This window comes from Sinocyclocheilus rhinocerous, unplaced genomic scaffold, assembly GCF_001515625.1.
Source record: "Sinocyclocheilus rhinocerous isolate Xijiao unplaced genomic scaffold, SAMN03320098_v1.1 scaffold761, whole genome shotgun sequence".
Taxonomy (NCBI): domain Eukaryota; kingdom Metazoa; phylum Chordata; class Actinopteri; order Cypriniformes; family Cyprinidae; genus Sinocyclocheilus; species Sinocyclocheilus rhinocerous.
The window spans coordinates 252,952-277,226 of record NW_015624419.1 but is presented as its reverse complement, the minus strand read 5'-3'; the positions used below and the strand labels follow the sequence as shown (position 1 = coordinate 277,226).

Here is a 24,275-nt window from a genome sequence, read left to right as displayed (position 1 = left end):
ACATATATACATACATATATATATATATATATACACATATGTATATATATACACACACACACATGCTCGGTACAATTTATTTACTTTTATTTGGTAAAATTATTTAATTTATTCGGTAAGGACGCAATATATTGATCAAAAGTGACAGTAAAGATTTTACATTGTTGCAAGATTTCTATAGCAAGATTTTTATTTCAAATAAATGCTTTTGTTTTTTTTTTTATATTATATTCATTATAGAATCCTGAAAAAAAATGTATCATGGTTTCCATAAAATACTAAGCAGTACAACTGCAGCACAATTTCGTATTGATAATAATAAGACATGTTTCTTGAGCACCAAATCTGCATACTAGAATGATCATGTGACACTGAAGACTGGAGTAATAATGCTGAACATTCAGCTCTCCCATCACAGGAATAAATTACATTGTGAAATATATTCAACTAGAAAATGGTTAATTTAAATTTGAATAATATTTCACAATATTACAATTTTTTACTGTATTTTTGAACAAATAATTGCAGCCTTGGTGAGAATAAGAGGCTTATGAGACAGAGCACCCTGGCAACTGCATCGCAGCATACTAAAAACACTCAGAAAGAATACCCTAGCAACCGCATAGCAACACCCTGGCATCATGGCGGTGAAGTTCTGCATAGACAGCATCCCTAAAAAATCTTACAGAATTAACAGCTCTTAACAGTTTACTCAACATTTTATGGGTTTTTGCCTCATGACTGAGACACACAGGAAGAGAGAGAGAAAGGGGAACAAGATCAGTATGTGATATGGGTCAGATTCAAACCAGCGCCCTCTTGAGGACAACTGCTCATATGTTGAATGATAGATATACCACTGTGCCACAGCGCCAACTATCCAACATCTTTACCAATGATAGTTTCACAAAACAACTCTATAAGATACACTAGAGGCAAGCTGTGATTTATACATTAGCAGGCAAAACTGTATTTATGGCCTCCTCTGTCTCAGCACTCAGAGTTTGGGTATATTCAACTTTGTACTTTGACATTATCGTTGTGTTGCTTGGGGAGGCAGGAAATAAAAAAGAGAAACATGTCTTGTAGCTACAGCCATCAGCGTCGCTCATGAGAGAGCACAAGCGCGGAGCTCACAGAGTTACTCTGGCACGACTGGAGAAGAGTTTGTGTGATGAGACAAAACCGTGCGACAACTCATCTGTCATTTCCCTCACAATCAAAGCGAAAGAAGAAAAAAAAGAAAAAAAAAGAAACAAATCCACAGAATGTACAGGCCATTGAATAGAGTGACCTTTGAAAGGCTTAAATTGTGTTGGAAAGTAACTCTGAAAAAAATACACTAAGCTTGTAGCTGAATAAAATAATAAAAAAGGCACCGTGCATATATACTGTGTATATTTATTATGTATATATAAATACAAACACATACAGTGCCGTGAAAAGGTTTTTGCCCCCTTCCTGTTTTTTTTTTGTTTGTTTTTTTACATATTTGTCACACTTAAAAGATTCAGATCATCAAACTAATGTTAATATTGCACAAAGATACAAGTAAATACAAAATGCAGTTTTTAAATGATGATTTCATTTATTAAGGGGAAAAAAGCTGACCAAACACATATATACATACATATATATATATATATATACACATATGTATATATATACACACACACACATGCTCGGTACAATTTATTTACTTTTATTTGGTAAAATTATTTAATTTATTCGGTAAGGACGCAATATATTGATCAAAAGTGACAGTAAAGATTTTACATTGTTGCAAGATTTCTATAGCAAGATTTTTATTTCAAATAAATGCTTTTGTTTTTTTTTTAATATTATATTCATTATAGAATCCTGAAAAAAAATGTATCATGGTTTCCATAAAATACTAAGCAGTACAACTGCAGCACAATTTCGTATTGATAATAATAAGACATGTTTCTTGAGCACCAAATCTGCATACTAGAATGATCATGTGACACTGAAGACTGGAGTAATAATGCTGAACATTCAGCTCTCCCATCACAGGAATAAATTACATTGTGAAATATATTCAACTAGAAAATGGTTAATTTAAATTTGAATAATATTTCACAATATTACAATTTTTTACTGTATTTTTGAACAAATAATTGCAGCCTTGGTGAGAATAAGAGGCTTATGAGACAGAGCACCCTGGCAACTGCATCGCAGCATACTAAAAACACTCAGAAAGAATACCCTAGCAACCGCATAGCAACACCCTGGCATCATGGCGGTGAAGTTCTGCATAGACAGCATCCCTAAAAAATCTTACAGAATTAACAGCTCTTAACAGTTTACTCAACATTTTATGGGTTTTTGCCTCATGACTGAGACACACAGGAAGAGAGAGAGAAAGGGGAACAAGATCAGTATGTGATATGGGTCAGATTCAAACCAGCGCCCTCTTGAGGACAACTGCTCATATGTTGAATGATAGATATACCACTGTGCCACAGCGCCAACTATCCAACATCTTTACCAATGATAGTTTCACAAAACAACTCTATAAGATACACTAGAGGCAAGCTGTGATTTATACATTAGCAGGCAAAACTGTATTTATGGCCTCCTCTGTCTCAGCACTCAGAGTTTGGGTATATTCAACTTTGTACTTTGACATTATCGTTGTGTTGCTTGGGGAGGCAGGAAATAAAAAAGAGAAACATGTCTTGTAGCTACAGCCATCAGCGTCGCTCATGAGAGAGCACAAGCGCGGAGCTCACAGAGTTACTCTGGCACGACTGGAGAAGAGTTTGTGTGATGAGACAAAACCGTGCGACAACTCATCTGTCATTTCCCTCACAATCAAAGCGAAAGAAGAAAAAAAAGAAAAAAAAAGAAACAAATCCACAGAATGTACAGGCCATTGAATAGAGTGACCTTTGAAAGGCTTAAATTGTGTTGGAAAGTAACTCTGAAAAAAATACACTAAGCTTGTAGCTGAATAAAATAATAAAAAAGGCACCGTGCATATATACTGTGTATATTTATTATGTATATATAAATACAAACACATACAGTGCCGTGAAAAGGTTTTTGCCCCCTTCCTGTTTTTTTTTTGTTTGTTTTTTTACATATTTGTCACACTTAAAAGATTCAGATCATCAAACTAATGTTAATATTGCACAAAGATACAAGTAAATACAAAATGCAGTTTTTAAATGATGATTTCATTTATTAAGGGGAAAAAAGCTGACCAAACCTACCTGGCCCTACGTGAAAAATTAATTGCCATGATTTTAAATCATGAAAGAACTGTGATTAACCACATTATTTTAGAAAGCCAAGTTACTTTTTCACGTAGTGCCAGGCAGGTTCGGACAGCTTTTTTCCCTTAATAAATGAAATCATTATTTCAAAATTGCATTTTGTATTTACTCGGGTTATCTTTGTGTAATATTAAAATTTGTTTGATCTGAATCAATCAAGTGTGACAAATATGCAGAAAAAAAAAAAACAGGAAGGGGGCAAAAACTTTTTCACATCACAGTATTTGGAAAATCGGCACACATTTGCACCCATAAAACTATGAACCATCACACAAATTGACAGAACCATTTAAATTTAATTGCCCTCTTAATTGAAGAATTTAAGTTTGAATGAATTGTGCATTCAGCATCTAATTCTGCCACTAATGAATAGCTAATGAATAAACAGGCTGCAGTGTTTCACTTTGTGGAATGTAACGTCTAAAATCCCACTTGCATTTGATCAGACACTTGGTATTCCGGCGCTGTCGTTCCTGACTAACCACAATGGTGAAATGTTGTCTCTGATCGGCTCACCTCACAAGACTCCAAGCAGCTGTCCTGACAAGCTCTGGGTGCTCTTTAAACCACAAAGAAAGGACAAAAGCTAAGCATGCTAATAGTGTGGAAACCCCACACCAGCAGTCAGTGAGGGTAGACAAGATCACACACATTGCAGTCGATTTATGCCGGTGAGAAGCTCAACAACTTAATTCAGATGAAAGGATAATATGAAATCAAGTTCGGAAGGAGTACTGGTCTGACCTCTGTGCTCAGTGATTAGGAACAGTGTTGATTTTGGTTAAATTATCATGTATGGAGGCACTAGGGGGAGTGTTTTGCTAAGAGAATGAGGGTGCAGGCCTGTTCCCAGAGCCACTGTCCTGCATCTCAATGCGACTGCTGCAGTAATTATTGGTAATGGCAGTGATTATAAAAATGACACAGCAAATGCAATTTTGCCCCAATTTGCAAAGCTAATGTTGCTTAATTAGCCCCCAAAATGAGGGCTTTTGAAGGTAAAACCACATTTTCTCTGTCTTGAGGATAAGTTGTTGGACTCAGGCAGATTTTAGCACCTAGAAAGATATGAATGTGATTGTGTTGCCCCTAAAAAAAGAGGACTGTGCTGGTACCACAGTAATACCAAATCACTTTACTCACTATACTGCACTACCACCACCACAAACAAAAAGTAAACAAATTAAAATGAATAAATAAATAAAAGTGTAATAATAAACTCAAGTGCAAGTTCAGGAAATGTTATGCGAACAAAATAGAAATTACAAAAAAAACAAAAAACAAAAAAAAAGATATATAAATGTACATGCATTGTCTAATATTCATAAAATATAAATATGTTATGCAGCCTTATGTATTACTATTTTAAAATGTTATTATATATATATAAAGGTTATATAAATATATTAATTTAATTTATATGGAAACAAATATAAAAAGAAAAAAATATATATACACAGTAGTCAACATTTGAAGTGGATCAAAACCTCCATCAAAATTGTACTAAAACCAAAACAATACCCGTTCTTGTCTTAGGACAACTTTGATTAACTTTTTTTTGATCCACTTCAAATGTTGACTACTGTACAGTATATATAAAGAATTAATTATATATATTTTATATTTAAAAAAATATTATATATAATATTTTAGGCTATATAAATATTTCATATATATATATATATACACATAAACATAAAAGTTTTGTAAAAATTTATTAAATATATTCTTTTTTATAAAAAATTATAATTTTAAATAAAAATGTACATATAAATATAATATTACACATACCCACACATACATACCTGCAAATAATTTTACCACACTCAAACCACTGTATAACCATACTAAATCAAGAATTTACTTAAAGCTTCATATTTCGGTCATAGTTCACCCTGAAAGGTAAACACTGCAGGAAAATTTTCCACAATAGATAACATGTCTCATGCTAATGGAGTAGATTGCAATGTAATGCGATGCTCCATCTTTCTCGGTGACGGATGTGTGACCGACTTTGCTGTAAATTTTGTGTTGCGTTAAAGTAACGCACCACGCGCTCGTTCTTTCAGCTGATTTAAGACAGAGCCGCGGATCGAGGGCCGAACGGTTCTCGCACTCCTGCACCCGCCGCCGGTAACGGTACCTGCTGCCAGTGACTGGTGATGACAGAGTAATGAGAGGGACGCGGGAAAACGGGAGGGCAACAGGACAGAAACACGGTGCCAGCAGGAAGAGCAGATAAAGTGGCAGCAATAAAAATTATATGACTACATACATCATCCTGACAACGTATAATTTTATCTGAGAGGGCAGCGGCAGGGTCTTTCTGCTTGCTTTGAATGGATGTGGTATGCTAACGTTACCTAGAAGCCGTCTGGCGTGCGTGGAGGTGCTAGAAGAGGAAAGCCTCCTCATCTTCACTCGCTGATAGCTCTTTCTACACAGGCTAGAATAAAGCAATTCTAAAGAATCATGTGACACTGAAGACTAGGGTAATGGCTGCTGAAAATTTAGCTTTGCATCACAGGAATAAATTAGGCCTACATTATATATATATATATATATATATGATTCTTTAGAATTGCTGATTTAGTATTATTATTAATGTTGAAAACAGTTGTGCTGTTTTGTAACATTATAAATATCTTTAGTCATGTTTGATCGATCTCAAAAGTCCCTGCTGAATAAAATCTACCAATATCTAAAATTAAAATTAATTTCTTTAAACAAAAAATCTAAGTAAAATCTTGCTGACCCCAAATGTTTGATAGATATTTCATTTATTTAATTAAATATTTTTAAGTTAAAGGTTGAGACTTTGTTACACTGATTATATTCTTGAAAGTATTATATCAAAAATTAAGAATTTCAGTACCACAAAATCACCACAGTATCTTTTTGTATGGATCAAATTACCACAGTATGTTTTGTAAGTACCATTTGTAAGTAAGTACCATGTAAATACTATGATACAGGAACCATGGTAGCCCATAAATCACAATAGTCTTATGTTGTTTTTAGAAATTATACTATGGTGAAATCACATTTATTTGGACAAGTAGTGAGTTAATACCATAGTATTCTAACCATACCACAGTATTTATTCTTGGTGTACCACAATATTGTACTCATTCAGTACCATAGTAGCCTATATATCAAAATACCATAGTATTACCATGTTTTTCAGGAATGTCCCATCATAACACCACCCACCACAGCCTCTGGATGTAGCCAACCAGGTGACATCTCACATACCCCCTTGACAGTACCACGGTACCAAAAGACAGACCGATAAACGCTGCCTAGCATTTATGTTTTTACAGAATGTAAAAGACCAGAAACATTAATCTTACAAATCTCACATGCAGACATGAACTTTTGATAGCATTTCACGAGAGGCAGACGCAGTGACAGAAGTGTTTTATCACCATGGTAACGCCGGTCTCAGTGTTTTCAGTCACAATGGCAGTGTCAACCTGGGTCCCTCGGGGAACTTGTCATAGGCAATCTCACACTGGCTTTGACATGTCGTGACACCGCTTGACCAGATTAAAAAGATTATACGCCGTCTCCCCGGTTTTCCTCTGAAGGTCAGCTCTGTTTAGTGTTACAGCCCTGAGCGAGCAAACATGGCAACCAGCCTTAAATCAACAGACCTGCGCCTGGCAAATTGTCACGACTCACAACAGACCGGACTGAATGTCACAGCCGTTCTGCAGACTGAGAAGTATTGTGTGTGAAGTTGGTCATGACAGGGTAAAATTTAGAACTACGCTTTAAGCCGAGTTGACTTGATGCATAAGTGGTTGCGTATTTGCAACACCTGGGGCCCGTTCTTCGTACGTCGCAAATAAAAATAAAATAAAATCAGTGCACATTTCATTTATCTATTATAACATTTATGTAGTTTTGTTCGCTTGGCTGTTTCCTTATAAAAGTCCAGAAATTTGTCAAGTTTTTCCGTCAGGTGTCTTTTTTAATGAAATGATGTCATTACGTTGCTGTCTTGCCGCCAGCCAATCGCTGCATTGCTGATCGTGGTTTCGAGTATCGATACATAGCCCCTTTTAAACCAACCCATGAACGCGCAATTATCTCAGATAACTCAATCCAGCCATACTAATCATCAACAACAGGTGCGTTCAAAGAACCGAATTAGCCAGATTCCTGATTAGTGCGATGATATCATCTTGGATGTGACATTTAATCTCGGATGTAATAAGCGACGTACGAAGAACGGGCCCCTGCTCTGGAACGAAGAGTCATTATCTGGGAAGTGATCACAACAATGCATTTATCTGAAGTTATATGTACAATTTTTAATACCAGGTGCATTTTACATAAATAAAACTTGGATGACATTCAAAACAGGCACGTTAGGCGTCACGCTCATAGCCTGATTCGCTTTTCCTCTTCTTATTTTTTTGAGTTCCTTCCTCTGATTTCTCACAGCTGTCTGTTGACAAATGTGATGCCTGTGAACTTGGAAAGGTCTGACCAGAAGCAAGTACTTGTCGAACGGTCACATTTACCCGAGACGTCTGCAAGTACCAGGAGCAAACTTCCCAATCCTCTTCTGACACGCTTTGGATGATGTCATCGTCCTGTGCCTCCGTCTCTAGTCTCTGGCCCAGGCAGGGTGGCAGCACGCTTCCAGCGGGGGCGGGGACGATGCAGGGTACTGCGTGATACAGTAGGCGGCTGGGTCCTGACATCACCATTACGTCACCGCTGTTCATGAACATGGCAGTGGGCCGGTCTTCCCTATTAGTCCCACCCAACAGGAAAACAGCAGTCTGCCCAAAACTAACATCAAAGGACAAAAGGGTACTTATGCTGTATGGAAAAGATGCTACATGCACTTTAGTTTTTAAGTAATATTAGACATTGACAACCTCTATCTCCAATCACCAATGCTGCCTTCCAGTTACGTCGGAAAGATTGTATTAATGCAGATGAACATCACCATCATGTCATAATGACCATTATTTTCTGGGAATCGCTATTCAAACACTACAAAAAAAAAAAAATCATATATATATATATAAGTCCATCCTGACTTTAAGATTTGAGTCAGTTAAAGAATCATGGCCAAAAAAGGTGTTGCTCATAAATTAATTTTAAATAAAATAAAATGAAAAAAAAGTTTGAACTTTAAATGTTGAAATTACAGTTTAATTCATACTCACTAGTTAACATGCTTTTATGACTAAAACTTCATTCCATTATTATGTATAGCAGAACAGAAATAATAAAATACATGCAGTAACATTCAAAAGTTTGTGGAGTCAGTAAAAAAATTTTTTTTTTATGTTTTTGAAAAAATTATCTTATGCTCAAGTCTACATTTGTTTGATCAAAAATACAGTAACAGTAATATTGTGAAATATTATTACAATTAAAAAAAAATGTAATTTACAAAATGTAATTCATTTCTGTGAAACGGAATTTTCAGTGTTTCATAATCATTTTTATATGCTGGTTTAGTGCTCAAGTAACATTTCTTCTTCTTATTATTATTAATGTTGAAAATGTTTGTGCTGCTTAATGCTTTTGTTGAAGCAAAAATATTATATTTTCCAGATTATTTTGATGAATAGAAAGTTCAAAGGAACATCATTTATATTGCCGCTTTTGATGAAAATAATGCATCCTTTCTGAATATTTATTCTAAAAAAAAAATCTTTGACTGCAAACATTTGAATGGTGGCGTAATGCGCATTTTTTCTTCTTCAGAATGATGTACTAGTTCTAAGCTTTCTGTCTTAATTTGAAGCACAAAACATGAAATTGCCCAGCACATCCTTGTTAATTAATCCCATGACTTCCACACTCATAAGTAATATAAGTTGGTATATGGAGCTAAAATTTGAGCAATACATATTCCTCACCTGAAAGACAACAAAGGTCGGGTATGGTCGAGCTCTGATTCGTCAACATGGATTCCAAGCGAGGAATCAGCTCGGTAGTAGTTGAGAATGCCCGCCTCTGCGTTAAAGCCAGGAAAGCCACAGGCTGCTGCCACTTTGTGAGAAAGCGAGTGAAGTTCCTTGGGGAAGGGAGTGTAGTGGTCTGGAGAGTAAGTCTGCAGAACGAAAGTATGGCATAATAGTATGCTTCATGATAGTACAATGGAGTTAATTACCTTTTATTATAGGAGTAGGCCTTTTATTTTAGGTAGTCATTTAGCAGTCGCTTTTATTCAAAGTGACTTACAGTACAGGTAAGCTAGGGTTAAATTCCTTGCTCAAGGGCACAATAGCTAATCTAGATCAATAACACAGTAGGCCATACCACCCTGATGTATGGAAGCTTATTTACGAAACAGAATAAAAAAAAAAAAAATAAAAAAAAGGTAATTGCGACTTTCTCTCACAACTATGGGTTTCACATTTCAGACTTTTTTGACAATAAACTCTCAATAGTAAGAAGAAATGTGAGAATTATGAGATATAAACTGAAATAAAAACATTTTCACATTTACCTTTTTTGTTTATTCCACTGCATAAATAAGTTGATGCCCTTTTATCATGAAATGTAAAAAATGGGATGTTTTGTCATTGTGGCAAAATGCAAATATGACTAACATCATGAGTGACATAATTGTTAAAAGAGCTTTTGCAGCATTCTTTCTCCTCTGTGGCTTTAGCAGTGGGTCATTGTCAGCGGTTATGCATGAAAGTGTAATCAATGGACAATCATATGAACACAGCCTCTCGAAAGAGCTGAATTAGCGGCTTACGCGTCTGATCCGAGCGGGGTGAATGCCTCAGCCTTCAGTTCTACTTAAAGGGAGAAGGAAAGAGTGTCTGCTTAAAATCCACCGACGTTCGGCGGTGTCAAACTAACATCAGAGCTAATGAATCCGGTGTGCACCTCCTGACTGATTTAATAGGACAGAAGACTAAACACTTTTATGTAATTAGCATATAAATGAGACAGGCCTGTACAATTAGAGATGAAATGTCCTGAAAGGAGCAAATAATGCTAATAAGATCCAGGAAAATGTTTTCTCCCTCTCTTTGAAAAACAATAGGCTCCATAGTAAAGTACTTATTTTTGCAACAACAACAACACTAATAAGATCCAGGAAAATGTTTTCTCCCTCTCTTTGAAAAACAGTAGGCTCCATAGTAAAGTACTTATTTTTGCAACAACAACAACAAAAAGGTAATAAAATAAATAAATAAAATACATGCATTAAAATAAATAAGTAAATATACTAACAATAATAATTTAATAAAAGTATGATAACTATAACTGGTAATTGGTAATGTTTAGACTAATTATAAAACATACCTACTGTACACTACCCTTAAAAAGTCTATTTTTAATGTTTTATGCTGACCAAGGCTGTTTTTATTTGATAGAAATTTTCTTCAGTGTCATGATCCATCAGAAAACATTCTAATATGCTAACGGTGGAAACTCTGATACTTTTTACAGGATTCTTTAATATCATTGTTACATGGTTATACTTATTGATAAAATTACATTATTCAAATAAAAATAAAATGAAATTTAGTGTTAGACGCACAGCTAAAGCATGTAAAAAGCACATTAGAGAGTGAATGTCGTACCTTGGAGTTCCAATCATAGTGGTAACCCAGTGTTACCCAGCGCAGTTTTTCTAGCAGAGTTTTGGGCTCTCTTTTCCCACAGCCTTTCCTCCTGCAAGAATACACAGACTCATTCAGATAAGGAACGGTGTGAGATGGATCACAGTGTAGGAGCACAAACCATTTACACAAATGTTTTGAGATAAAGAGGGTCTTAACAAACAGCAAATGCTGAAATCTACCATCTAGGTCCCAGTAAAATTACAACAGACCTAGCCACAAGGAAAGCATCTACAGGGATGGAAAATGCTCAGTAGAGGATGAATACACTCAAAATACACATATATAACATAGGTTTTATTCTAAAAAAAAAAATGCACAGAAATAATATACAATAAAATTATATTCTACTAAGTTGCCAATGCAAGGCAGAAACTTACCGGATAACATCTATACTTTTTCCCCAGATGTTTTCAGTCTCCACAGATGACATATGCATATCCAGGTTACACACGTTGGGTTTCTGTGGATAGATCTTCAAACACTGCTTTACCCAGTACTGCTGAGAACCCGGCAGGAATGGGTTGGATATAAAGATAAACCCTGCATTCCAACAGTGACAATATAATTAATTTAACCTCATCAAAAGTAAATAGGAAGACAAGGAAGATTCCCATAACAACATGTCAAGGAGCAACATGTTTTATACAGTGTTCTGTGTTATATATTGACATAATCACTCGACATAATCACATAGAATATCCATTAAATCCATAAAATTCTGTACATTCTGGAGAACATCCAGATTGTTCATTATTCGAAACTGCCACCAGCCTTTCTAAACCATACCTGGATATCCATGAAGACCAAATGCCCTCCAGTCTTTTACCGGCCGAAGACCAGCTTTGGAAACATCTTCCTCGCTTATAGGAGTGGAGTTAAGTTCACAGGCAAAAACCTAGCAAAGCAGACAATTTTGATGATTAAAAGGCCAAAACTGAATTTGTGCCAAGTTCTGTATGCATCTAATATTACATTTGATGCCAGAATTAGCCAATAAACATAGTTCATAGCCAAATTAGTTAATAAATCTAAGTCATAAAATATTCTGACAACGGGTAAATAATAACAATAATATACACAGTTAAGTAAAGACGTCATAAAACACGTATATGGCAATATTCATCAAGTCTGAATGGCTCACCTTGTCATTATAAGCTCTGTTTTAATAAACATTGCACATAGTCAGATTAGTAAATAAATACGGCTAATCAAATGTTCTAATAACTGATTAATATCAATAATACTATACACAGTTTAGAATGACTTATAGCGTCATAAAGTTAACGAATACGGAAATATTCTTCAGAAGCATCTAATATTACATTTGATGCCAGAATTAGCCAATAAACATAGTTCATAGCCAAATTAGTTAATAAATCTAAGTCATAAAATATTCTGACAACGGGTAAATAATAACAATAATATACACAGTTAAGTAAAGACGTCATAAAACACGTATATGGCAATATTCATCAAGTCTGAATGGCTCACCTTGTCATTATAAGCTCTGTTTTAATAAACATTGCACATAGTCAGATTAGTAAATAAATACAGCTAATCAAATGTTCTAATAACTGATTAATATCAATAATACTATACACAGTTTAGGAATGACTTATAGCGTCATAAAGTTAACGAATACGGAAATATTCTTCAGAACTGAATGACTCACCTTGTCATTACAAGGTTTGGAGAAATTAAGGACCTCACTGTAGTCCGGAGGAGGATTTCTCCTCTTGTAAAACTTGAACAATTTTCTGAAAGCATCTTCTCCATGCTCCACTATGGAGGCTGCCATCTTTGCCGTCATCTTGTGACCTTTCTACTTCTGACGTCAACGACACAAATCTGCGATTTGATTTAGACATATTTATTATATAATGCAAAAAAAACAAAAAAACAATTATGAACATAAAATGTATCGTAATGCATTATTTTAAGTTTCTTAATTGTATAGATTAATGGAATAAGCATGTATTCTTCTGGTCACGTGGTCGGGGTCACCGTCAGCTTCATTCGCAAGGACGAAACATGGCGGCGACAGCAGCAGGCAAGAAAGCGTTTGAAGTGTTTGTACCAAGTACCATGGACCGTCGCTACGAGTCATAAAGTTAACGAATACGGAAATATTCTTCAGAACTGAATGACTCACCTTGTCATTACAAGGTTTGGAGAAATTAAGGACCTCACTGTAGTCCGGAGGAGGATTTCTCCTCTTGTAAAACTTGAACAATTTTCTGAAAGCATCTTCTCCATGCTCCACTATGGAGGCTGCCATCTTTGCCGTCATCTTGTGACCTTTCTACTTCTGACGTCAACGACACAAATCTGCGATTTGATTTAGACATATTTATTATATAATGCAAAAAAAACAAAAAAACAATTATGAACATAAAATGTATCGTAATGCATTATTTTAAGTTTCTTAATTGTATAGATTAATGGAATAAGCATGTATTCTTCTGGTCACGTGGTCGGGGTCACCGTCAGCTTCATTCGCAAGGACGAAACATGGCGGCGACAGCAGCAGGCAAGAAAGTGTTTGAAGTGTTTGTATCAAAAGTACCATGGACCGTCGCTACGAGTGAGTAAAGGATGAAATTCAATCAATGATTTTACATCAGATTAAATGAATATTAAGCATGCACGTAAATTAAATGTCATTGTCCTTATCCTTAACTCCGAAGCATCTTTGCTAGTATGGAATGTAATGTTTTGCATGTAAAACAAATAATTGTCTAATGTATGTTATTGCACGGTTTCAGGGGACATTAAATAATATTTTGGGCAGTTTGGCCAGGTGAAGAAGTGTCTACTGCCATTTGTAAGTATAAGGTCTTAGAATGCACGAAGATATAATGTTTCATCTTGTTAAAAGGCTGTAGTGCTGAGATGATTTCTCTTGTCTAACAGGATAAAGAGACAGGTTTTCATAGGGGGTTTTGCTGGATAGGGTTCACTACAGAGGAAGGACTGCAGAATGCATTACAAAAGGATCCTCACATCATTGAAGGAGCAAAGGTGAGTGTCCATTTGGAAACTACATGAAGTAGCCATAGATGTCTCTGGTAAATGTTTTATTTTGAACATCTGCATCAAAAATATTATTTTCTATTTTTCTTTTAATGCAGCTCCAGGTGCAAAAAAACAGAAAGCCGTTTTCTGGAAGAAAGTCAAACAAAGAAGCAGAAGACATCTGAAGAAGACATCAGGAATGATCTGATTTCAAGCGTCAATTGTCTTCAGTAACACATAATTGTATTTATTGTGGATGTCTCTTCACTGGGCATATTTGTTTTTCAGAAGCCAAACTATAATGAGTGTTGATTGTCATTGTATTGTCTGGTGCTTTTTTTTCAAATAAAATAAAAATTTGGAAAGTCATTTGCTGTCTTGGTTACAGTTGGCTTTTCTTTGTCAGTCTACTCATTTTTGTGTGTACTTAAGCATTTTGCCTTTTGCAAAAAAATTCAAAAATCGCCCTCTAAATGTTTTTTTTTTTTTTCCAGGAAAATTTTTGTTATAATGGGGGAAAGTCTCTTCACATCCTGAATGCAATCAATAGTTAAAATTATCTAAATTAAAAAAATATCAATCTTCTGTGGAGGGCTCAAGACCGTAAAATGTTTGCCCAATCGTTGCATTCGGTCCGAATGCAATGATAGGATGTCTTACCTGCCTGTCAATTTATATATTATTCGCGCAGCCAATGGCGACAGTCTGGGGTGTGGCTGATGTAACAGGATGGGCCAGAGGGTGTTTGTTGGCTGGTTTGGAAAAATAAATTTATATTTCTTGAAGTGCAAGCAAAATTTGAAGGGGTATGCGACCCACCACTAAATCCACAAAAGAGGAAAAATCAAAGACTTGCCAAAATACACACAGAGACAGACAATGGAGTAAAACAAGGGTATACATTGGCAGTGTTTTTATAAAATGGAGGAATTTTATGAAATTCATCTATTTGGGTTTCATCTATAAGAAGAATTTGTGGAGTTTCTTCTCCGCAAGCTAAACTTCAAGTTAAAAGTGTTCCTAATATGTTGGACTTTTTATTGAAAGTTGACTACTTTTACTTGTTGATACATGTCTTCACTTTAATTGACCTGTAAGAGCTGTGTTTTGTGACATTTGAATTGGGGGAGGCATTTGCTAATGTTGTTTGAAAACGTTACTTTTTGTTGTCCTGCTAGATGACACTAGCAGTGCAGAGACTGATTCCAGCTTTAATTCCAGCAGAAGACATCTGAAGAAGACATCAGGAATGATCTGATTTCAAGCGTCAATTGTCTTCAGTAACACATAATTGTATTTATTGTGGATGTCTCTTCACTGGGCATATTTGTTTTTCAGAAGCCAAACTATAATGAGTGTTGATTGTCATTGTATTGTCTGGTGCTTTTTTTTCAAATAAAATAAAAATTTGGAAAGTCATTTGCTGTCTTGGTTACAGTTGGCTTTTCTTTGTCAGTCTACTCATTTTTGTGTGTACTTCAGCATTTTGCCTTTTGCAAAAAAATTAAAAAATCGCTCTCTAAATGTTTTTTTTTTTTTTTCCAGGAAAATTTTTGTTATAATGGGGGAAAGTCTCTTCACATCCTGAATGCAATCAATAGTTAAAATTATCTAAATTAAAAAAATATCAATCTTCTGTGGAGGGCTCAAGACCGTAAAATGTTTGCCCAATCGTTGCATTCGGTCCGAATGCAATGATAGGATGTCTTACCTGCCTGTCAATTTATATATTATTCGCGCAGCCAATGGCGACAGTCTGGGGTGTGGCTGATGTAACAGGATGGGCCAGAGGGTGTTTGTTGGCTGGTTTGGAAAAATAAATTTATATTTCTTGAAGTGCAAGCAAAATTTGAAGGGGTATGCGACCCACCACTAAATCCACAAAAGAGGAAAAATCAAAGACTTGCCAAAATACACACAGAGACAGACAATGGAGTAAAACAAGGGTATACATTGGCAGTGTTTTTATAAAATGGAGGAATTTTATGAAATTCATCTATTTGGGTTTCATCTATAAGAAGAATTTGTGGAGTTTCTTCTCCGCAAGCTAAACTTCAAGTTAAAAGTGTTCCTAATATGTTGGACTTTTTATTGAAAATTGACTACTTTTACTTGTTGATACATGTCTTCACTTTAATTGACCTGTAAGAGCTGTGTTTGTGACGTTTGAATTGGGGGAGGCATTTGCTAATGTTGTTTGAAAACGTTACTTTTTGTTGTCCTGCTAGATGACACTAGCAGTGCAGAGACTGATTCCAGCTTTAATTCCTTATTACTTTTACATGTAATAGGTGAGTGATAACGTGAGTGTTTTATGAAAAGCTTAGGTTATGCAAATGCATGAAACATTTAATCAGTGTTGTTAATTTATTTAGAGGTTAATCAAGGCTGCATCTAGGATGACTTTGCTAATGTTTCCGGTCACATTATCTGTCCGAGCTCATGTCATGTTAAATCTTGTCACGCTCCATCACTACCCTGTCTTCTTCACCTGAAAGAAAAAGTGTAGGCCTATATAATGTGTTTACGTTTTAAAATATATCTGTTGCCTGAAGTTCTCTGTAAGAAGAATGTGGTGGAAATCATTTTGCGTTTTATTGCTGTGAACATCTGCTCAGTTATATAATTTGATTAAAAATGGGATATGGTCATTAATTTTTGTACTTGCATCCACTTACCATAATTTAATGGTGTGGTACTTATCTGAAAATGTTAAAATTAATTTTCAATCATGAGAATGTATTTGTGTAGTTAAATAAATCATAGCTGTGTTGGTTTCTCACACGCTTGAAAATAGATTAATAGCTTATAATATTTAATATTTAAGGTTAATTTTTAAATGGCACAGATAGGTATTTTTCCACTATTGACTGAATATAATTGTAAACTACAATGACCATGATGCATTGCACGCCACGCACGTTGCGTTGTCAACAGAGACGCCAGAGTTGAAAGGTCACAGTGCGACACCGGTTACTGGATGACAGCGTGAGTCAATGAAGGTAAATCAATCAGCTGTTTTGTGATTCTCTGAAAATACTCCAATAACCACAGTTATTAACTCATCATGCATCATGCAATAAAACGGTGGCGGTTATTTTGTTATATTCTCTCTGTGTGTTACGCAAGCGCTTGTGTAACAAACGTTATGTGTGATCAGCTGACCGCGTCTTTCACTACACCGACTGAAGTTATGAATGAAACGGGTTCACTCGTGCTTCGATTTCCTTTGTTTAAATGTGTAGTGGCGGTGTTTCATTTAACTTATTCATACATTTGATAAATATCGTCATATTTCTTCAATTGTGTAATCCGGTTCATTTATTAGTTTTCATGACCATCTCACATGGTCAAAACCAGTGACGCAACAACCTTGGTATCACGCCCAATACTTTATCAACAGCAAATTAAATAACACTTTATTAGTGATTACTGTGTATTGTTTACTGTGTATTATTTTTTGAAAATATTAGTATATAATAATTAATGATTTAATTGTTATTTGCAAACTATTATGTATGGGAATACAGTACACAAATATGAAATATGAGAAAGGAAATAATTAGTTATCAAAGTCTAAGCTTGATTTTAATGTTTTTTTAAACTTAGCTGATGTTTTGTATATACAGTACTTACTACAGAGGCAGCTGCTCAGTGATGATGGTGATGGATCTCTGTTTTTGCAGCTCCTCACATGGCTGTTCGACTGCTGAAGGTATCATCTGTAGCCACTGCAGTGTTCGCATCGTCAGGATTCTACTTGTACAGCAAAAATGTGGACTTCAATGATCTCAGCATCATCAGATTTGGGAGGGCAGCTGCAACAGTAAATATGATTATTATTATTTTTTCATTTAATACTTTGAGTTCATTAAAGTTTTAATCCCTTTGAAAACGTTTTAATAATAAATATTACTTTTATATTAAATAATTTATTAAATATAAATTTAATATTAAATATTTTTAATACTCATGCTTGAATCACAGTAAGTAAATTACTTAAAAATATATATAAAATAAAATGCAAATACAGCATATTTTAAATGCATTGTCCTGTCTAGTGTGCAGATATTTATTCACAGTTTTCTTCTTTTTCTTTGAAATGTACCATGGTAAAACCATTGTATCTTTTGCAGTACCATGTTAATTCCATAGTAAATAAACATGGTAATTATGTAGTATCATATTACTGAAATCATATTTAAATAAGATTTTACCATCTGATATATCGCTGTATCATGGTACACAAAATCACTTTTATTTACTTTTATTTAAGAGTATTTTAACTGTTGAGATTTTCACAGTATGCTAGTTTTTTGAGTGATAACTTGAATTTATGAATCAGAGTTATGAATTGACAGTTTGAACTGATGTGAAAAAATTGCCCTTTTGTTCCCCACTGTCCTTTTTTCATCACTTATTTAATATTTTTGAATAATTCTTAAATACTACTTAAAAACGACTGCGTTTGAGTCACTGTAAGTAAATCACACTGTATTTGCATTTTTTTCTGAATATTTTAAATGTATTGTTCTATCTCTATTGTGCAGATTTTTATTCATAGTTTTGTTCTTTGTCTCTGAAATGAATGTTTTCAGACGGCTGTCATCAGTTATGACTACCTCACCACTCTCAGAGATGTACAGTATGGGACAGAAGAGTACTGGGCTGTCAAATCAAAGGTAAAACTTTTTGTCTCAGTGGTGATAGGTTATATCTAGGAATATCTGCTGTGTGGACATTTTTCCTTTTTATTTCATTTATTTTGGGCTTTTGCACTTATTTTAGAGGAAAGTGGAGTGTAGCTAGAAAAGTAGGGGTCCCTGGGCTCTGACATAGAAATTTTTCTTGAAAATCCTAATTTCAAGAAAGGAATATTGTGGTCCTGTAAAAGAATTTTCATAGAGATGAATGAGCACTTTTGCCATAGAGTGCACTAAATATGTGCTGCTTCTGTGAACCGCAGAGTTTGCTTCCAAGAGGTCCAGAAAAGGCCAAGAACACTCATAAATGGCTACTATGTATATATGGGTATATAATGACATAAGCAGTGTGCATTTCAGGAATATTTATTGTGATATTCCACTAACCCATAAGAATTATTGTTGCAGGCTCCATGATTTTTAGTCATAACCTTGCACATACACATCGATTTTTGCTTCTGCATTTTGTGTGTGTTTATGTAATCTTAAATTACATGTACTTTAGTAAGCAATTGTATTTGATTAAATGTCATCCAAGCCAACACATTACTCAAAGTAATATGATGGCATGTAAGTCAATAATCAACATGCAATCTCATTATTGATGCATTGAGCGGGCTTTCAAAACACACCATTAAATTAAAAACATCTTAAAACACCCTAAACAATCTGCTTTGCTGTTTGTAGGATCATAGCTGCAAATGCCAGGCAATAATTCTTGTGCCATTTCCACCCCTGTGTATAAAGGCCATTTGAACAGCTCCGTCAGGTACAGTTAAACAGCTGGAGCAGGGAAAGGTTGCAGTCTCTCACCTGTGTGTGTGAGTCTGAGCGCTGATGGCAGCCGCTGGAGGGAAGCGCTGAACCCTGAAGAGCAGGGTCCGAGCCAGATGCACTCTCTGCCAGGCCCGGGTGCGGAGGATAGGGTGCTGTTCTCCGATATGATCATTCTGGTATAGAATGTTTATATTAGGGCCGGCAATTGATTTTAATGTCTTTGAAGATAATTAAAAAATATTTTTTTACTGTGACATGAGTAAAGCATTGAATAGACAAAAAGTTACTTTAAAATTTAATATTTAGTTTGATTTATTTCCATATCATTGAACTTAAGCCTATATGCTGACTGTCTGCAGCAAGTTGGTTTGGTCTGTTAAAAATGCGCTTTGACAGATGCTTTGACCGTTGAGTCCATGAGCTATTGTCTTCTACACTAAATACCCAATTCTTGAAACACAGTTTGGCTTATCCAGTCTAAGACCTATAGATCTGACATTCCCATGCTTCTTCCGCCATATAATCTTTGCTGTTGGATATTCCATGACAGATTCACATGCATTTCCCCTTGTTTCTCCCACTGTGCTGGCACATAATTAGCAGTCAAAGGTGGCAAAATGGACTACTTAGAAAGTATTCCTGGGGAGCAAGAAATCATTGGGTCCACAGTTGGAGTTTCCAAAAACATTATAAAGCACTATAAAGTTTCCGTGCACTATATTTCAGGTGTTCTGAGAACGTTCCATAGTTTAATGTGAGGTACAGATGAATATTTAAAGGGGTCATATGACGTTGCTAAAAAGAACATTATTTTGTGTATTTGGTGTAATGCAATGTGTTTATGCGGTTTAAGGTTAAAAAAACATTATTTTCCACATACTGTACATTATTGTTTCTCCTCTATGCCCCGCCTTTCTGAAACGCCTTTCGATTATATGTTGCTGCCTCATTACTGTGCTATAAATGTAAAATAAATGTTTTTAATTTATTGCATATATTTATATATAATTATATTTACTTGTTTTCCATGAATGTATTTTACAATACAAAGAGCAATTTGTAACATTTTACCAGATTACACCTATTATTTACTTTTATTTTTCCCCCCACTAAATAATGTTTTTTTCTCTAAATGTTTAGATTTTATCAAATTATTGTGAACTCATCAGTTTTGTAGAGTAACTTTTGCTGCTGAAATATCCACATATCCTATTATAATTAACCTAGTTTAGCCTTTCTTGTTCTGTCTTATCTATCATATGTTGCTGCCTCATTACTGTGCTATGAATGTAAAAGAAATGTATTTAATTTATTGCATATTTATTATATATAATTATAAGAGTGATGATCAGGTCAACACACACTGAGGTATAGAAAAAAAAAAAAAAACTGTGCTGGTATCGTATCAATATTGTCCGATACTCAGAACTTTTGGTATCTGATCGGGATCGGTTCTGAAAAAATGGTATTGTGCCACCCTAGTATAAATCCATGCTGATAAGCAGAGAGCAATTTCTCTGCATTATTTCATAATTTTATTGGTCTCAGACAATGCCGCATTGCATACGATTTCTTAATTGAAGTATTTAATTAAACATTTAATATTATTTATAGTGAATATAATTATACTCAGAACTTTTGGTATCGGATCGGGATCGGTTCTGAAAAAAGGGTATCGTGCCACCCCAGACAATGCCGCATTGCATACGATTTCTTAATTTAAGTATTTAATTAAACATTTAATATTATTTATAGTGAATATAATTTATTATATTTCTAATTATTATATTTGTTAAGTAAAGTAACAGATTAACTCAATTATGAATTAAATTAGATTTTTTTATTATTATTAATATTTATTTACACTTTGTAGTTTTAGTTTAAAATGACTACCAGCAGCAGTTATAGTACCTAAACCATTTACATTTAGTCATTTAGCAGACCTTTGGGATGGCACCACGAGGCGTCGTTCACTTGCAGAATGCAAGCTTCTGGAGGGCGCGTATAGGTCTGAACTAGCGAGTTTAGGTAAACCACAAAAATGAAGGTGAATCTGGAAACTAGAGCCACCTCCCTCCCCTCCTAGTTTCTCAAAAACTATCATGTAGAAACTGCAGGATATCGCAGCAAGACAAACTGCTCTCCGGCCTGCTTTGATTACGGCACATGGACGCCTGCAGTTTTAGACGACAACACCGGTGGCACGCAGAGCTCTAGCGATGCTGAATAATGCATGCACTCAAAGTTGGAGGGCAGGTGTACCAGGCGCTGCCGCTGTCAGACAGGCATTGGAGCACAAACGGAGGTAATCTGTTTTCCCTGGCGCTGTGAGGCTCTGCTGTAAAATGCACTTTTTCTACCCACTGCTCAGAAAATAGTCTAGCTGTATAATCTCCTACCCTGTGTGGGGTCTTCGTTGAGGAGAGGATATGTGTCCCATCGTGGCTGACCGATTACCCTCCGAACAGTCTGAGGAGATGATGTGAATCATTGTGTGAATATCACAGATATAAAGTGTTGAAATGTGTCAGAATCCTCTCTGTAAATGGGTGGTTCTGAACTGGTGGGTCAAGACCTATTTTGGGAAAAAACTATGCTAAAAGCAATTATTCAAATGCAATTAAACACATAATTGCACATGATAGCTAAATATATAGACATGAACTTGTAATCACTGTTTCATTTTTAATTTTTAAGTTGATTTGCTGTTTACTTATGATAGGACAATATGAACAGAAAGCTACAGTACAAAAATCTGCAAAGCTGCATTGTTGAATTTTGCTTTGCACATTTGCATTGCTTTTGCTTTTCTACATTTTGGGTCAACCAACATCAGTTAAATTAGTGAATTCAGTTATTTCTGTTATCAGCATTGCGTTGGTACTGAGCATGTGCATATAGTGTTGACTTTTATGATTACGATTTTAATTTGTACATTATATGTATATATTTTTTGCTCTTTTATTGAGGCCCCTGGTTAAGGTACTGTGGCCTGGTTTATATCATAGCCAAATGTTCAAACTAGATTTTTTTTAGTGGTCTGTTTGGCAAAAGGCGGATCACTGTCCCTAAACCTGCTGTAAAGGTATCCAAGGCTGTTTTCACAGTCGACTGTGCGATTTTTCACTTATTTAAGGATGACTGAGCATCATCCTCTATTCCCCAGGGAGTTTGTCTGAGCAATAGTATGAAGTTACTGTTTGTTTACAGGTAAATTTTCTGTTGTTGTTGGTATTTTGCTTGCATATGTGTGTTTTTGTATTTTTGACTTGTACATTTGTTTATGTTTGTGAATAAGTGTGAGTTTGCAGAGGTCTCAAAGTCCTTGACCAGCCTTCACGGAGCATTTGCACAGCAGATTAGACTTCAGCGAGGGCTTATTCCACACGACGCCCCCCAGAGAAGCCGAAACGTCCTCCTCATGACCCTCCTGCTGAAGCGGAGCGCTACCGGGATCTGAGACTGATTACAGGGTTAGAGCAGCTATAGCTCACGGAAGCAGAAAGGACATCAGTGGAGATTTTCTCTCATTGTCATCTTTTTATCTTTGCTAAAGACTACATTAATAAGGTAACTGCGATTTTTAGTTCTCAAACCCGATCTCCAGCTGACCCTGGGAGTCCAGTTACTCACAAAAAGCAGGATTTTGGGGGTCTGCTTTGGGTCGGACTCTGTGATCTTTCCTTGAACATTCAAAAAAACCTCAGAAGTGGCACCCCGTTGATGTAGCTGAGACTTCCTGACTCTGGCGAGCAGCAAGAAAGAGGATTGACAGTAATCTGATTGTGGGAAAAATGGAATTTGGATTGAGTTTGCCTTGGCTCATTCTTTTAAGGGAAAAGACTCACATGTTCATGTGAGAAAGCAGTCTTTTCCCACTTCCCTTCTTTTCACTTTCACTCTAGAACCGTTCCCTTCCTCCTTGTCTAAATGATTAATCTGTTCCTCGCACAGGTTGTTGTTCCAAGTAAGTCAGCATCTTGGCTTGTAGTATTGGAGAGAAAAACAAGCCTGGAGTGTTTGTTGGCAGAGACCTTAACAAAGTCAAAAACAGCCACTCTAACAGAATGTGGCCGAGGTGCTATAATAATAATGTTTTTCTTTTCCTGAAGGAGTGAACTGTTTACGGCGAGTCCATAAATGTGCACCTCTATAACTGAACAGTTTTATGTGGCATGTGTGTTTAGACTCGCAAGCCTATTGATGTGGCCACCTGTTATGCCACGTTCTAACCCACAAGTCTCTCTGCTCTGCCACCAACTTAGACTATCATGTTTATTGCGACGATGTAATAGATCACAGGTGTGTAAGAAAGCACTTATCATACGGGGGCCGGTAATGAAATGCTGGCCGTATCACTGGATGATTAATGTGCAGGTGCTCGCTGAAGGTCATCTCAGATTTTCGCCTTCGGATTATCATTAGCTCAGGCGTGCTCTTAGACGTCTAATTCATCATCGTTTTTTAGGTTGCACCGATACTGTATTTTCATCGCAGCCAGGAAGATGGGCTGCTACGGACATGCAAATGAGCCAGGGTTTGTTTGAAGTTAGCATAAAATTGATTTTGTAAACACTGATGGTCTTGATTTTCTCTTTGATTTAGCTTGAAATTGTGACGTGCACTTCCATCGACTTGGTTAGTTGTCATTAAAGGTCACTTGAGGATGGGAAGACTCCTTTCCGCGCTTGATGCATTAAAGTAATAAATCAGCGGCATCTTCCGTTTGTGGCAAACAATTACATCAGAGGGCGGTAGTAACTAGGGGTTTTAGGCAGTTACTTTCTAAAACTGTTTATAATTATCTTGCGAAGTGCAACAGGTGCCATTTATCATCTCCAGATCTGAACTAATGAAAT

General features: G+C 35.7%; 2 protein-coding genes and 1 pseudogene across 3 annotated transcripts in view; 2 read left to right on the top strand and 1 right to left on the bottom strand.

The window, feature by feature from the left end:
- Positions 1–7,593: 7,593 nt before the first annotated feature.
- Positions 7,594–13,204, bottom strand: LOC107740546 (DNA oxidative demethylase ALKBH1-like). 2 transcript variants are annotated; one of them, XM_016553002.1, is made up of 6 exons: positions 13,074–13,204; positions 11,708–11,816; positions 11,299–11,461; positions 10,880–10,970; positions 9,191–9,384; positions 7,594–8,105 (listed from the first exon to the last, which is right to left on the bottom strand). In XM_016553002.1, the coding sequence occupies exons 1-6, from the start codon at positions 13,197–13,199 to the stop codon at positions 7,676–7,678; spliced, it is 1,113 nt and encodes a 370-aa protein (XP_016408488.1). In that variant the 5' UTR covers positions 13,200–13,204; the 3' UTR covers positions 7,594–7,675. The 2 variants fall into 2 exon arrangements, with proteins under 2 accessions (XP_016408488.1, XP_016408479.1); XM_016552993.1 differs by lacking the exon at positions 13,074–13,204 and adding an exon at positions 12,594–12,724.
- A 177-nt stretch (positions 13,205–13,381) lies between these two features.
- LOC107740561 (SRA stem-loop-interacting RNA-binding protein, mitochondrial-like) lies at positions 13,382–14,283 on the top strand (annotated as a pseudogene).
- Positions 14,284–16,859: 2,576 nt separating this feature from the next.
- Positions 16,860–24,275, top strand: part of LOC107740534 (uncharacterized aarF domain-containing protein kinase 1-like) — a 128,282-nt gene continuing 120,866 nt past the window's right edge. Inside the window, 3 exon segments of the mRNA XM_016552985.1 lie at positions 16,860–16,938; positions 17,623–17,762; positions 18,535–18,618. Of these exon segments, the coding sequence (XP_016408471.1) occupies positions 17,631–17,762; positions 18,535–18,618 (216 nt within the window). The 5' untranslated portion in view covers positions 16,860–16,938; positions 17,623–17,630.

Excerpts from the sequence above, each read along its gene's own strand:
- LOC107740546 (XM_016553002.1), bottom strand. The coding sequence starts at position 13,199 with ATGGCAGCCTCCATAGTGGAGCATGGAGAAGATGCTTTCAGAAAATTG. Across the intron at positions 11,817-13,073 it reads CCAAACCTTGTAATGACAAG|GTTTTTGCCTGTGAACTTAA; the intron begins GTGAGTCATTCA and ends CTGCTTTGCTAG. Across the intron at positions 11,462-11,707 it reads TGGTCTTCATGGATATCCAG|GGTTTATCTTTATATCCAAC; the intron begins GTATGGTTTAGA and ends GTTGGAATGCAG.